The sequence below is a fragment of the Cydia pomonella genome, chromosome 8, assembly GCF_033807575.1.
Source record: "Cydia pomonella isolate Wapato2018A chromosome 8, ilCydPomo1, whole genome shotgun sequence".
In the NCBI taxonomy this organism is placed as follows: domain Eukaryota; kingdom Metazoa; phylum Arthropoda; class Insecta; order Lepidoptera; family Tortricidae; genus Cydia; species Cydia pomonella.
Window position 1 is genome coordinate 15,399,948 of NC_084710.1, and position 15,859 is coordinate 15,415,806.

Below are 15,859 nucleotides of genomic sequence, written 5' to 3' on the forward strand. Positions count from 1 at the left end.
TTACGTTAAAAATGTCGAAATTTCTTGTTAATCGTTTGGATCTATCACAAAAATACACAATTATTAAACAGATTTTTGCGCAAGACGAAAATTGCGTTTTTTGTTTTTATTTGTTTGTTTGATATTGATTATACATTGGATATGTAAGCTTATTTTGCAAGGAATTTTGGGAGTAGTGCCTTTTTGATAGGCGTACGATAATTTTTTCATCGGTACGATAGTTTTGACACTCAAATACGATAATTCTCTTCCACTTACCTGGCAACACTGATGTCAAATAACAATTTGCTTGACAGTGACATTTTATTTCAGAAAATGAAAAGAGGGACGGATGTTTTATTTTCATTACCTAAACTGTGATGCAAATCAATTTCACTATTTGTCGGTTAGATGTTAAGTAAAAACATAGATCACGATGAATCCTATGACGTTAGTATCAAACACTAAACAGGTTTTTTTACAAATTGTATATGTCCTGTATAGCAAATACATTTTGTTTTCTTCCAGCAATGTCAAGAACGTGTTAAAATTAAGCAAGCAAGAACTAGCCGGCAACTCCAAATCTTCATGGCACGATCAGTACAAAGACAGTGCGTGGTTATTTGTCGGCGGCCTGCCATATGATTTGACCGAGGGAGATATCATTTGTGTGTTTTCACAGTAAGTATTATTCTAAAGTTTAACTGAAACCTAGCAGAGAGGATAAAATTATTAGTTTAAGCGTTATTACAAAATTTTCTGTATCATTTCAGATACGGAGAAGTGGTTAATATAAACCTGGTAAGAGACAAAGCCACAGGTAAATCGAGGGGCTTCGCATTTATATGCTATGAAGACCAACGCTCAACTATCCTTGCTGTTGACAATTTGAATGGAATCAAGGTACCCCTTACAATTCTAACAGTGTTAGGTACCTTTTTAAAGAATAATTACAGAATTACTTTATCATTTTTGAGACAATTGAGCACTTTAGTTAACAAGTCTCAAAGAAAAACAAGGTCATCTGATTTATATTATGAAGTCTCATGAATATTGAATGTAGTCTATATGAAGCCTGGCCACATAATATAAGAACTTAAAGGCTTTCTCGAAATCCAGCCTGCATGGAGGAGGCAGGGAAAATGCCAAGGACATAGATAGTTTGCACCTTGTTGAACTAAAAAAAACACCTCTTTAAAGATAGTTGTAGATTCTCATAAGTTTGGGACATTTTAACAATCATATATTAATGTTTCAGATCTTAGGTCGCACTGTGAGAGTAGACCACTGTGAGTCATACCGAGCACCAAATGCTGATATGAGTAAAGTTGATGATGTCACAGCAGCCCTGCGACATGAGGGGTGTGCTCCTGCTGTACCGAAAGCTGAACCAGTCACAATAAAACAAGTAAGGTTTAAACATATATTCCATATTTATGATGTTTTTTACATTATCAATTAATAAATATATTTCATTATTTATTAACAGCACAGATACTGGAGATCTTTCACCTAACAGACCTAACTGAGCATCCAAATCAATATTTCAGATACCACCACCTATTTTCTACCAAAATGTAGATCTGTGCTTGTTATCAATATTATACATTGACATCAAATATTTACTATAAAATAACATTTACTTGCAGGAACCAGTCAAGGAAAAAAAGGAAAAAGTCAAAAAGAGCAAAAAGAAGAAAAAGAAAAGAAGTAGAAGTTCTGATTCTAGTGACTAGATTAATAAATAATCTTCTAAAACTAATTTAAATAATTTAACTTTCATTCACACAATGCACAAGACATGAAAATACTATAACAAGAGATCAATGTTAATAAAAAGATAAGTTATTTTTAAGAATATTTTCTCTGATTATTGGAAAGACAAATTTAATGTCTCATAACTCGTAAGGCATTACTTTTATGTTTAGTTTGACACTCAAGTTTTATTAAAGACCGTTTTGATTCCATACAGAACTTTTTGTTGACTGTAAGCAATTATACCATCAGAGTTGCAGTGGGCCTTCTCAGTGTTAGTCATATAAGTAACAGGAGTCAGAGTCGCACAGGAGAGTATGTCCCCACCACTTGCTTTAATGACAGCATGTGGGGCACAGGTGTCCCAATAGAATGTTGTTCCTTTTGTCACAACATATGCAGCAGCTTCACCTAAAAACATGAGAATTAAATTTTAAACTTGAGAAAACTCAACATTACTTTCTGAGTCTTTCTTCTTTAAGATTTCCATTTTGTTCAACCAAAAAACTGCCGCGCCGAAGGGTGCGTCCCATGAGATATAACTACATAATATATAATTTCATTTAAATAACGTTCACAAGATATAATGAACGTTTGCTATAACAACAAAATCGATATTTTTATTAGGAATAACGGTCAATTAACATAATAAGTACTCATTTTGTATAATGATATCATGTATAACACTCAAATACTCTATGTATATAACGTATATCGATCATAGTATATACTATCTTTTAGTATAATTATTGTAAAATATAATAGCGTATGGTATACTAAATAGGTTATAACTGCTACCCCTATACAAAACAAGCTGTTGCCAGAAAAGTAAGTTAGGTTAGAACTGCGACACTGGTTAAAACAATTTCAGGCGCAATTATTCTATATGAGCATTATGCATTTTGGTGTTAGATGCATTGAGTAATATACATTATAAATCTTAGATATTATGGACGTTATACATAATGATCGTTATATATAATGATATTATACTTAAATAACGTTACTTATACTTAACAAAAATAGATATTTTGATGTTAAACCAAACGTTCGTTATACAACTTGAACAGTATACAAATCAAGTTTATACCATGTGAGCGTATACAACATGAATATTATCGTATATGTTCTTATATCTTGTATTACTTACCCCGCGCCGAAACTAACAAGATTGTACTTTTGGATTGCGTACCGAAAGTACAATTTTGTAAGTTTCCTTCTATTTCGGTTTCGGCAAAAAATCCAGGTTTGGACTTAAGTCGAAATATATGAAAAGTGTCCATGTTAATTAAAAACTGTTGACAAAGCCTGTTGCAGATTTTACTGCTGTATTGTTTTGTGATGAAGCCTGTAACTGATAGTGAGTTTGTGTTTACCTGACAAAGCCTGCGTTGCGGATATGAAATTATGGTCTCTGAATAAAATTGAAAATCGCTATGTAACATACCCAAGGCAACTTTAAGAAGTTTATGACCACATCCCTTAGCTGGTTTAACCTCCCACCCGCGGGACCTGAATCTCTCTACTAGCTCGGGTGATTCAGCGCCACTAACAAGCACAGTGTTGTCATTGTGAGAACTTGGTGTTTCACATCCTCCCATCCTGCCATAGTCACTGTAGCTTGCACCCCATAATATGCGTCCATTACCACTGCAAAGAACAATTATTAAATTAGTAAGATAAGTTGGATACTACATCAAGTTAGCCTTTTAAACATCAAAAATACATACTAGCTTCTGCCCGTGACTCCGTCTGTGTCAGATGATGATATTGATAAAAACTATGCTATGTTCTTCCTCAGGCCTCAAACTATCTCCATACCAAATTCATTTTAATCAGTTGAGCATGAAGAGGTAACAGACGGAGTTACTTTCGCATTTATAATATGAGTAGCTATACACAACAACATCCAGAATTATTTACTTACTTAATTTGAAACACTTATCCTCTTAATAGAGAAAGAACTAGAGAGAAGAATAGTGAACGGGTGGAAAAGGTACTGGTCCCTGAAAGAAGTCTTCAAAGATAAACAACTCCACTCTAAGATAAAGGGTAAACTATTTAACACATGTGTTCTTCCCGTCCTAATGTATGGTAGTCAGACCTGGGCCCTGACAAAAGCTACTACATCCCATCTAGAATGCTGCCAGCATGCCATGGAAAGGAGCATGATAGGTGTACGGAAGACTGACCGGCTACGAAACACCCTAATTAGGAATAGGACGAAAGTCCAAGACATTGCCATAAAAATTAGAAGACTTAAATGGAAATGGGCTGGCCATATCATCCGAGGCACAGATAAATGGAGCAAGCGAGTCACCCAATGGTACCCAAGAGAGGGAGAGAGAGGAGCAAAGAGACCTCTAATGAGATGGGATGATGAAATCGCGCAGGTAGCTGGCCGTATCTGAAGCAGAGTGGCAATAGATCGGAGAGAGTGGAGAAGGTTGGAGGAGGCCTTTGCCGAAGGGCAAGCAGGCAAAGAATACAAAAGATGGGAGATAATAGAGAGATAGTTCCTACTGTTCTTTTTTCTGTAAATAAAGGCTATTTTTTTTTTTATCCTCTTAATTAAGAATTAACAAGCTCATTATGCTATTATCTTGTCTACATAATTTACATACTTATTATAGAATGGTTGGTTGACAACCCCCATCACAGGTTCCCCAGTGGCTTTCACAAATGCACCTATTAGAACTGTGACACAAGATAGGCCTGATTCACTGTCTGCTCTGTGTTTGTTCTTCACTCCAGCTATAAATTCCGCTGTGGCATCTACAAATGGAAAAGATTGAATATCAAAAGAAGTGTATGACTGATGTAGTGAGAACTAGGTGGGCAAACTTTTGAGAAGGGCCAACTGCAGTCGAACTCACCAGTTTTAGGAATCTCAGTGTTGTGTTGTTTTCAGAGGTCTAAACGAAATGTAATTTTTTAGGTTGCTTGAAGAGCCACAATCATACCTTTAAAGAGCCTCACTGAGTCACGGTTTGCTAACCCCTGTACTAGGTAATCCCACAAACTTTTAAAATGTCTACTCTTATATAGGGGTGATGTTTAATATTGATGATCCTTATTTTCAGTGGTAGTGGTTAGTAGTCTATACATTTAATGCTAATGTGCAGCAGGTACATGGAGTTGCTATTGAAGATGGAACAACCTCAGAATTTTACTTGGCAACTATTGTGGTACAGTCAGCATCAAAAGTAGCGGATCAAACAACGCTTCATAAAGTATCTACTATTGTGTAACAGCTTAACAAAAAGTGATGTCTTTAATATAGAACAGCTGGGACTGTAAAAGATATACTTTAGAACGTGAATTTTAGGAATTTATCTATATTTGGATAAGTTATCTGTGATGTCAGATACTTTTGGTGCGTTGTTTCATCTGCTACTTTTGATGCTGACCCTACAATGAAAAATATATACATACCTATGGGATCTATCCAGACACCTAACGTAGCATCATCTATAGCGGGAAGGTCATATGGTAATTCGCCAAATAATTTTGGATTTAATTCACAATGGCAACCTTCAGCGAGTTTAAGTGCTTGCTCCTTTGGAACAATTTGGCTTAATAGAAGAGCTGTTTTATCAATATTGTCTCCGAGTTTGATAGAGTGACCGTTGATTTCTCCACACTCTTCACCCCAAACACTACTAACAAGGTTTTGGCAGTGGTGACCTATCTCTACTTTAGCAGCTTCTTGGGCTAAAACATCAGCAATGGTCTTGAAATCATGCTCAAAACGGCTGTTGGCTTCGTCGCCGGATTTCTCAGTAACAACGAGGTTCTCGTCACTTAAGCTAGCTGCACAATATCTCGCAATACAGGCGGCTCGTTCAGATGCATAAATTAAGGCTTCCAAAACATTTGCCATTTTAAAGAACCATGTATGCACAGGTTAGTTTTATCGATTAGTTTCAAAAATACATAATTAAGTTATTTGCGCCAATGAATTTCTCCCACGCACGCGCACTTTCAAATTCGGTTTCAATTCAATATCTGAAAGTAAAAGAATGAAAACTGTAATATAAAATAAACAAACAGAGATTTGACATTGACAATAGCAAACAATGATAAGGGTCCAATTTCTACTCGCTGTGTCAGGTAAAAAAAATACTGTTATCATTTTTATTCAGTATATTGAAAGAAAAAAATTACACTTAAAGCTTTTCATTAGAATTTAAAATATTTTTATATTTTTATAACTCTTTAATCTACCCTGCTTTTAGAGCGCCATCTCTGGCGCACCATCTTACTTTTTAGCTTAGTCGTTGTTCGTTTATTGTCAAATAGATGTCATTGATACTGAATACATTTCATTTGAATTTATTTGATAATAAATTTTTTTTCCTATTAATTGTGACGTTATCTATGAAAAGGGACCTTATTGTCGATGGCGCTTCCGCCGTTATAATATAAACGATGCTTCGATACAAATACAACGCTGCGCGACGCAGTGCGGCGTAAGCGCCATCGGCAATAAGGTCCCTTTTCATAGATAATGCCACAATTATGTCCTTAACCCGAGATCAAAGGTTTTTAGAGTAAGACTAAAGTAGCTCTAATAGTGGCACCTTGGCACTTTCCCGCTTTGTCGATGCAAAGCCTGCACAGGGTCAGACTAGATATACTTAGTTGGTTACTAAATTCTGTTACTGCAATAATCTTTATCTAAATAAATTACACGAACGAAAGTTGAATAAACTATATATTAAAATGAAGTACACAAAATCAGGAATTACAAATGACAATATCATTCAAAATGACCTCCTCTGGCCTTGACACAGGTCCTCAAACGACGAGGCCAGTCATCAATAGCGGCACGCACGATTGTCATGTCTAACTCCGTCACTGTCTTAACTATGGCCCGCTTGAGGGAGTCAATATTTATGTGGGGTTTACAGGCTTTCTCCTCAATAACCTGCCATATAGCATAATCCAGGGGGTTTTGATATGGGGTAACTCGGTGCATATAATAATATCTACTAACCTTGTAAACCTTTATTCAAAGAGCTTAAACTATTAACAGTGCCATCACTGTATATATTCGAAATGTGTGTTTTAGTAAAGACAAATCCAAACCTATTTAAGAAAGTGAGTGATGTGTGGAGTTTCAACACCCGTTAGCCAAATAACTTGTACTTGCCTAAAATAAAAACAAAATTATTTAAAAACAGTTGCTATCCGATGGCCGTCAGATTATTTAATGCTCTTCCGAGTAGTTTCAAAAACTTGTCCTTAAGGGAACTGAAAAGGAAACTTTCACAATGGTTGCTAGAGGAATGTTTTTACTCTGTTAACGAATTCTTGAAGAGAAATGAAATTGCCCGTAGCTTATAAGTACCTATGTTAATTAATAAATTGATTATGGTTTGATAATAATAGTTTAGAATAAGTTTATATATTTGCATGTCTTTACTGACAAAACATGTGAAACTTAATACCTCTGTTATAATACCTTTAACCATGTTTTAAGCAAATAAAATTTCTGATTTCTGATTAAGGTCCGGGCTGGAGGAGGACGGCCAGTCTTCGTGGGCAATAAAGTCAATTTTGTTCCTTCGAAACCAGGCTTGAGTTGTTTTTGCCTTATGTGCAGGAGCTGAGTCCTGTTGAAAGACCCATGGCTGGTTTTGAAATAGGGCTTCACTATTGGTTCGAGAACGGTTTGAAATGAACCTGTGTTAGCCCTGAGTATGACACACCCAGCCAAATCATCACATAAGAGGGATGATGGCCTTATTGCACTCTCGGAACAGCCGCAATCGCCTCTTGACTGTTTTTTGCATACACTAAGTCATTCTGGCGGTTACAACATTCATCAATGGTAATTTTTTTTTCACTGGTAAGTATTTTTCGGTGGCCATTTTGTGCGTACCGCTTCAATAGCACGCGACTTCTCTCTAGCCTCATAGTTTTTAATAGTCCATTAAGCAAATGACCTTTTTGTCTGCGGTAAGCGTGTAGTCCAAGGTCTTCATTGATAACCTTTTTAGGGAGCTTCTCTTCACAGACATCTGTATTGCCAACAACTTTTGCTTCCTGACGGGGTTTCTCTGCCTTTATTAGAGCTGGGGTCCGAACGGTGCGTGGTCTTCCAGACCTCCTGCGGTCATCGGAGCTCTGAGTACTATTGTATCTATTAATTGTGCGATGAAGAAATTGTTTGTTGATTTTTAGGTTTTCAAGCAACTTCAAAATCATGGGCACCCCCACATTTGTACAACGCAATTACTGCGATACGATTCTCTTTTAAGCCCCAATTCATCATAGATACGACGAGATAACCGTTATGTGTGGTATATAATTATATCTAACAAATCCACCATGTTATGTATTTTTTTATTTTTTCGGTAGCATTTGTTTTAACGGAAATAGAGAGGTTGAAAATCGAGTAACAGAACTTAGTAACCAACTAGGTAGGTCACTAGGGTAGAGAAATAGAAATGAGCAACATATAGGTATAGAGTGCTCACTCAATACGCTTATTATTTTCGTAGTCGACATCTAGCATCGAGTAGCGGAATTATCAGTACCGCTACTTGACACTAGATGTCTCTAGCGTCGCGACTGACGATAATTGTAAATATTGTTCAGCAATTTACAACTAATACCTCTTCAAGTGGCATATGTCGTTGTTGTGCTATCGGAATTTTGATTTTATTTCAATTAATCTGAAATTCAAATGACATAATCGGTCGGGAGTCGAGGGCCTACCACTCCTAGGGATATTACAAGCAGAAGGAGTTGAAAATAGAGTTCCGGTTAATCCAGTTATAATATTATTGTTCGCGTCTTTTTCTATTGACAAAGTTCTTCGACACCTTGGTGCGTAGCGTAGCTAACATGCCAATCGTTTACCTACGCTCTGTAGCGAACAAAATGCCAATGTCTCTGTCGCACTAATATGGAAGAGTCATAGCGACAGATAACTACGATACGCTACGGAGTGTTCACGATTGACATGTTGGTTAAGCACTCTTATCTGTCAGGAACCCAAACTAAGTCAGTATAGTAAACACCCCTATAATGGAGCAGGCACCAGTTAATGGGATAGTACAGACAAATCCTGTAAAATAAGTATTTATCATCAGTTTTTAAACACTGGCCTAAAATATGACCATAAACAAGAGCTATAGAGCTGCTTATGTTTGTTGTTTCATAGATTTTCTTTGTTTTAAAATTAATGGCGCCATAACATCTCATGACTGGAGCAAAAAACATAACGTTTTTATTTGTTACTAATATTGAAACCAATTGCAGTATCTTTCATTAAATAAATTGAAAACATAAATGACGAATTGAATTTTTAAAAGATAAAGCGGTAGAAATTTTACAGGTGCCCAGAAAATATCAAAATACTCCAAATTTTCTCTTAAATTTCCCATGACTGGTGCCGTTAACATAGTCTGGTCTGGTGTCGTTTATGATTTGGCATAATTGGACCAAAATTGGTCCAGATTGGTTCATTTGGCGTTTATGGTAACACTTCCACGCTCTGTGCTAGAAATTCGCTGCAGAGTTATCTTGGTCTAACTCTAGTAGGTACATACTATTACGCAGCTCGCAGCTCGCATGCCGATGCCGTGCTGCAATACGCATGCGGTGTGGTCTGGCCTTTACTCTTTCATATAGGTAAGGTCGGCACGCGCGAAGCGTGATCTCGTTTAGCGATATTCGGACCTTAACATAAATCCATCGATAAGCGCGTTTCGTGCACTTTTCAATAAAGCACGTTTCTTGCACAATACCAATGACTTTTTATAGTAGTGCGTCCTTGATGTTATAAAATAGGAACAGCCAATTTGCCATGTGAATGGGTTTTGTTGAATGGTAACTTTCTCTTAAATTAATGTTTTACGTTAATTGCTAAATTCAACGAACCATTTTAAAATTGCCCAATAGGGTTGTTTCCAATTTTTTGAAACGCTTGTATTACGTTCTATATTAACTAAAAGTTGCCCTAAAATTCAACTTTTATACTAAAAACGGCTTTAAATATGTTAAATTAACAAAATATATTTTGACAGATGCTTTCGCGCCCAAAACGCTCCTTGAAAATGGTGTGACGTCACAGTTTACGGTTTGACACATAACTACATACACACGTAGAAGATACGAACTGTCAACTGACATTTGTCATTTGTTGTTTATCGCCTAACTGTCAACAGTGTCAATCCGAGAGTTGTGACGTCATCAGAATCGTCAATGATGTTTCGAGTTTTATCACGTGACGTGTGCCAAAAGATATTTTAAAATCAATATTTACAAAAATATGGTCATTACAGGTCCCCTAAAAGTAGTTAAACATGTTCTTATAATCCAAAAGAATTTATCGGGATACAATTCTGTCCTAAGATTTGTAGATGGAAACAACCCTATTTCGTCTCGCCTTTTAACTGGCGGTAGCGTAGGTACTTAACATCTTTTACAATAATTAACATGTATAAAATACTTTGTCTCTAATAGGGACCGTGCGCGTTGGAGGGTCTGCCATCTTTTGGCCTGAATCGGAACAATAAACATGTAAATTTACACGTCACGTGTTTTCTTGTGCATAGTAGGTTCTGCCATCTTGTGGTCTACATTGGAACAATAAACATCACATTTACGCCTCGCGCCAAAAATCTGACGGCTCCTGTGCTGCCTCCTATAGTTCATGCACGCTCCCTATAGCCAAAATTTTTTTGATGGTAGATAATTATGCATATGAACTATTTTTTTTTACATTTCAAATATTGTTAACGTTGTGTTGATATTCCGTGAAACGGAAAACGTTTATCAGGCCCGACTTCGGGACTGATTTAGGGCCCGACATCGTGAAGTGTGGATGTAATTGGCACGTTATCTTATGTTTTTGTAAGAAAGAAATAAAGATAAATTAACTGATGGAAGCTTGTATTGTAAAGTTTTATGATTAACGGGGATACACCAAACTGGAAAAAATCTACAATGTAATTTGTAATAAGGGCCTGTAGATTGACTCCATATTGACACATTTAAAAAGGGAAATAAGGGAAATTGTGGCTACAGCCGGTCAGGATGAGAAGAATATATTTTTCACCACACCAACTGGTAGAGGCCCTCTTAATTGTTCAAAAACGAATGAGAAAGTTGCATTTTATCCACATGTAAGGGGCAAAGTAAACAGATGCAAATTTTGAGTTGTTTTCTTATGTTAGCTGGTAGAATTTACCTTTAAATGAAGAGTTTGAATTCTAAATATTAAACTGTTTATTATAATCAAAATCACATTTTTGTTTTAACCAGATTACTAATTTACTAAGTATAATCTAGTTTTTATAGATTGTTAGCTAATAAGTATGAAGATTTATTTCTTACTACAAGTTTAACCCTCGTGCCTTGAAACTCTCGCAACGCTCAAGATTCCACTTTTCGAACCGCTCTTCAATTCAGTTCAATTTTGGAAGCTTTTGCCTGCTCGGGTATCAATATTGGCACGAGCGGCTAAACAACAACTTTGCCCCTTGTAAAACAAATAACTACTTATTTAAACTGTCATTTGTAGAGAATGAATTATTATCTTTAGACTATTTGGGATGTTAATTAGGTAATGTATCAGACAATATTAGTAAACTTATTTCTATAGGTCAGGGTGTTACTAAGCAAGTCTGAATAAGATGTTTCGTTTGATTGCGTGCAAGCGGCCTTCACCTTGAACGTGAAATGTGAAACGTGTTCTACGTGTCTACGTAGTGAATATTAATGTAGGTAAATGGCCTGCACGGGCTATAAAAGTATAAATATATATGTACAATATATCTCTGGTGCAAATAAAATATTTTTGCTGCAAATAGGAGGAGCTATTCGACGCGGTAATACCGCGAGCGTTATGGGCACCTTTGTACGGGAAGCGACCAGGAGCGGAATTATTGTTTGATGTTGTAAGATATATTTATGTATTTATTATCAATATAACATATATTAAAATATGAAGGTAATTAGGTATGTGTAGTTTTAATAAAGTTTTTATAAATAATATGTAGAAAATACAGTCACCTATGAAAACTTGTATATATTTTTTTTACTTTAAAACTCATATTTAACGCTTTTTGTCGCACACATTTTTATCGGGTTTAATTGCATAATGCAGAGAAAGGGGCCTTGCTTAATTTTGGACTGGTTAACATTGTTTGACTTTGAAAGTACTTAAATGTTTGTAGCAATTATAATGGGTGCAAGTAGAGCGCTTGGCAACAACGTTTTAATGGTAGCCAGCAAATGTACATTTTGCACATATTTAGATAGTTATCAATGTTTTCATTAATAATAATAACTTTTACACGGTACTAAGTACCTAATAGTTATCTGATTATTATGCAATGTTTAATGGAACGAATTGTGTGCGCGCACTAGCCGTTACTAAAGCACGTTGTTCGCGATTGTTTTATGAGATATATTGAACACATGCGTTAACGGAATGTAGGAATTTGTCAATGCGCTTACCGCGTAAAACCTATGGAAGGCAGAGGTAAGGAATAAAATCCCCATAGGCAGAACTGTTGCAAAAGTGTCCAGGCTGTCAGCTATAAATAATAGTTCCAAAACTCTCCAGAGTAGCGCTAGAGACCTACCTAGACGTTATGGACGGTGTAAAGTGCGCTGTCACTCGTTTGGCTGAATGCGCCAGAAGCGCGATGCCATTAAAAAAAAAAGTGCGCTGTCTATGATTTGAATTTTTTTTTCAAATATTCTAGGTATTGTAGTGCCACCTATTTAAGGTTTTTTGACGGACACTTTTTGGTACATGGAGATTTCCTGCCTATAGTAAAACAATGTAGTGTCACTGGTGTCATTAGATTATCTAATGTAAAATGGGTGTCACATCGCGTCGCGGCATCGCGTTTAACGCTGCGTTTATCGCATGTAAACAACCGCGCGTTTAAAATATGGCAACAATATAGCGTAGGTACTTATGTGACTCGCTGGTTTTACCAGAGCAATCAATCAGTACGGGGCAGCTTGTGGGGAGCTGTTGGCAAGTAGCGACTCCTCGTACCTGAGCGCTCTTGTGGGAGCTCTGTCACCCGACTGATGGGTGGGTATTACAGGGCCGTCTTCGGGCTTGTCTTAGCCAGCCGTCTAGAGTGGAGTGGTGGTGGAGTGTAGCTGGAGGGTAGATGTGGAAACATAATTAGCGAGTGACAGTTCTCTATCTCCAGTCCACTACACGGATGTTGGCATCCTAAGTGGCCTATGTTGTGAGGGCGAGGTACCGCCTGTCGGAAATAAAACTGGATACCATTTTAATAGGCAGGCGTCCGGTTTCTTATCTCATATAGCCCAGTCTTTAGCCTAGTACATTTTAGAATTCCATCAACTATCAATAACCATTACACCCTGGCGGGTGCTGCCCTTGCGTGCGTCCCTTGACACGGACAATGTCAAAATCCGCTCGGTGTATAAAAAAAATACTCGTACCTCCTGTTGGTGTCAGCTCTGCGCACATTTCATACATGTCCGGATCCGGAACATCTTTTTTCCGTGAATGAGAAAATCCTAACTACAATTATACAGAATGTAATTAAATTCATATTAGTAGTACACCCCGAACTGAGAACTTGTGGTTCGCCAAAAACTATATACACCGTGTTTTTTTAAGGTCTGTTAATTCAAGGGTGTCTTCCTGAGCTTAAATAAAGTAACTTTTCAAAGAAACTGGTATTCTAATTAACTCAATTTTGGAGATAATTATTGATTTGTTTTTATCTGATACGAGCGTGTACATTTGCCTTTGGGTTTTTACATATTGATTAGTGTATGTTTAGTACCTATGAGTTTATACATGTTCTACAAAACGCAACGCAAGTATTATCTGGGACGTTCGATATTCGAAATGTCATTGATATGTCATGGTTTACAAATTTGATGGATAAATATAATGTCCATGTTACAACAACGCTATTAATAACGTTTTATTCGGCAAGGCTGCGTACTGGCCCCTACCCTGTTTGGTATATTCTTCTCGTTGCTGCTAAAAACTGCTTTCGGTGACGACCAACAGGGTATCCATCTGCATACAAGGGCCGATGGGAAACTTTACAACGTTTCCCTTCTAAAGTCTAAGCGAAAACGAGACAATTTATTCGTTGACAACTTGCTCTTTGCTGACGACGCAGCCTTCATCGCCACATCACAGTTTGAGCTTCAAACTATTATGGACAAATTTTCTCGGGCCTGTGATCTGTTCTCTATGTCCATCAATCCCCGGAAAACTGTTGTATTGGCTCAAGGGTGTGCGGAAATACCGACGATCGTGTTGGATGGCGCCCCGCTGGAGTCAGTCGAAAAGTTTTGTTACCTCGGGTCGACGGTGACTAGTAATCTCTCACCGGATGCGGAAATCGACGTTCGAATCGGAAAAGCCGCGACGATGTTTGGGAAGTTGAGTACAAGAGTATGGCAAAATAAACATCTAACTAGGAAAACCAAGATGATCGTTTACCAAACGTGCATCCTGAGCATACTCTTGTATGGGGCTGAGACTTGGACATCGTACGCCAAGCACGAGCGTCGTCTCAACGCTTTCCACATGCGCTGCATCCGGAACATTTTAGATATAAATTGGAAGGACAAGGTTACGAACGAGAGGGTTCTGGAGATTGCTCAGCTACCCAGCCTCTTTGCGCTGCTAAAGCAGAGACGCTTACGTTGGCTGGGGCATGTGCATCGAATGCAACCTTCTCGTTTGCCGCGGCGTGTTTTACTTGGCGCCATAGCTGATGCCAAGAGAAGCGTCGGTCGGCCTATGTTACGGCATAAGGACTGCGCCAAGCGAGACATGCACGCCTTCAACATCCCTGTTCATAAATGGGAGGAGCTTGCCGAGGACAGAGATAAGTGGCGCAAACTGGTGTTCGACGGACGTAAAATCCATGATGAGGCTTGGTTTAAGACACTTGCTAGTAAGCGAGCCAAGCGTCATCAGCCCGACACCTGTTCGCCACGGACATACTACACCTGCCTGGCTTGTGGTCGTGTTTGCCGCTCCCGTATTGGCCTACACAGCCATGAAAAGCGCTGCCGCCCTACCTGACACTGTTTGAATAGTCTGTAATAGACTCAAAGGCCAATGAAAATATATACGTGCTGCTGCGCTATTGAGACTTTATCCCAAGACTTTCCGTTAAACACTATAACTTATGGAAGGTAGAGGCAAGGAATATAATCTCCATATACCAAAAAACACGATAAATAGGTAGCGCTACAATACTTAGAATACTTGAGAAAAAAATCTAATCATAGACAGCGCACTTCATTCCGTCCATAACGCCTAGGTTTTTAGCTACTCTAGCGCTACTCTGGAGAGATTTGGAACTATTATTTAAAGCTGACAGCCGGACACTTTTGCAACAATTCTGCCTAAGGAGTTTCTGTTCCTTGCCTTTACCTTCTATACTATAACTGTTTACCATGTACCATGTGTGTATATTACCATGTCATCTGCATATGAAAACACCTGTCCATTTTACAAGCATGTTGGTCAGGTCGTTAATGTAAATCAATAACAGCGTAGGCCCCAGTGCACTGCCTTGAGGAACACCATAGGATATGTCTGAGTCGTTGCTTACATAATCCTGAATTCTCACTCGCTGTTCCCGATTTTGCAGATAATCATTCAACAGATCTAAAGGTTTGCCTCTAATTCCAATCAGCTCTAATTGTTACTTCACAATTTAGCTTTTGGGCCTTCTAGGCTCTTCTAGCTCCATAACCCCTTGATCGATTCCGCTCATGTTAGACTTAAAAAAATTTATTGCTCTAACAACATGTTTAGCTAATTTCATTTAAATTAGAACAAATTTGCTAAATTTGTATAACAAACTATCTTCCTGGTAACGAAAAGTAACAGCGACCTTGGCCTTTACTCTCAACTCGAGATGTGAATCTCGATCGTGCCCACAAAATGGCCTCTACATAAGCCAGTCATGACAGTGTTGGTGTACTTGGTATTCTGTCCACATATCCAGTGATCTCACTCAGTTTGTTTTAAGTATAAAAATTGTCAAGGCTGGTTGACGTGCAGTTAGGGTAACTTGGAGATAGACATACAAATATTACAAATCGAGTGTGAGTCGGACTCGCGCATAAAGGG

At 37.8% G+C, this 15,859-nt stretch overlaps 2 protein-coding genes across 2 annotated transcripts; one reads left to right on the forward strand and one right to left on the reverse strand.

The window, feature by feature from the left end:
* Positions 1–271: 271 nt before the first annotated feature.
* Positions 272–1,946, forward strand: LOC133520674 (RNA-binding motif protein, X-linked 2-like). Its single transcript, XM_061855273.1, has 5 exons — positions 272–429; positions 508–660; positions 753–882; positions 1,238–1,387; positions 1,629–1,946. The coding sequence occupies exons 1-5, from the start codon at positions 416–418 to the stop codon at positions 1,713–1,715; spliced, it is 534 nt and encodes a 177-aa protein (XP_061711257.1). The 5' UTR covers positions 272–415; the 3' UTR covers positions 1,716–1,946.
* LOC133520673 (inositol polyphosphate 1-phosphatase) lies at positions 1,825–5,823 on the reverse strand. Its single transcript, XM_061855272.1, has 4 exons — positions 5,170–5,823; positions 4,359–4,509; positions 3,182–3,384; positions 1,825–2,145 (listed from the first exon to the last, which is right to left on the reverse strand). Exons 1-4 carry the CDS (start codon positions 5,615–5,617, stop codon positions 1,916–1,918), a joined length of 1,032 nt encoding a protein of 343 aa, XP_061711256.1. The 5' UTR covers positions 5,618–5,823; the 3' UTR covers positions 1,825–1,915.
* Between the last annotated feature and the right edge of the window lie 10,036 nt (positions 5,824–15,859).

Bases quoted from the DNA above. Each gene is read 5' to 3' on its own strand.
- LOC133520673 (XM_061855272.1), bottom strand. From the start codon at position 5,617: ATGGCAAATGTTTTGGAAGCCTTAATTTATGCATCTGAACGAGCCGCC. The intron at 4,510-5,169 runs GTATGTATATAT...TTCCATTTGTAG, and splicing joins TGTCTGGATAGATCCCATAG to ATGCCACAGCGGAATTTATA. The intron at 3,385-4,358 runs GTATGTAAATTA...TGTTCTTTGCAG, and splicing joins AACCAACCATTCTATAATAA to TGGTAATGGACGCATATTAT.
- LOC133520674 (XM_061855273.1), top strand. The intron at 661-752 runs GTAAGTATTATT...GTATCATTTCAG, and splicing joins ATCATTTGTGTGTTTTCACA to ATACGGAGAAGTGGTTAATA. The intron at 1,388-1,628 runs GTAAGGTTTAAA...ATTTACTTGCAG, and splicing joins AACCAGTCACAATAAAACAA to GAACCAGTCAAGGAAAAAAA.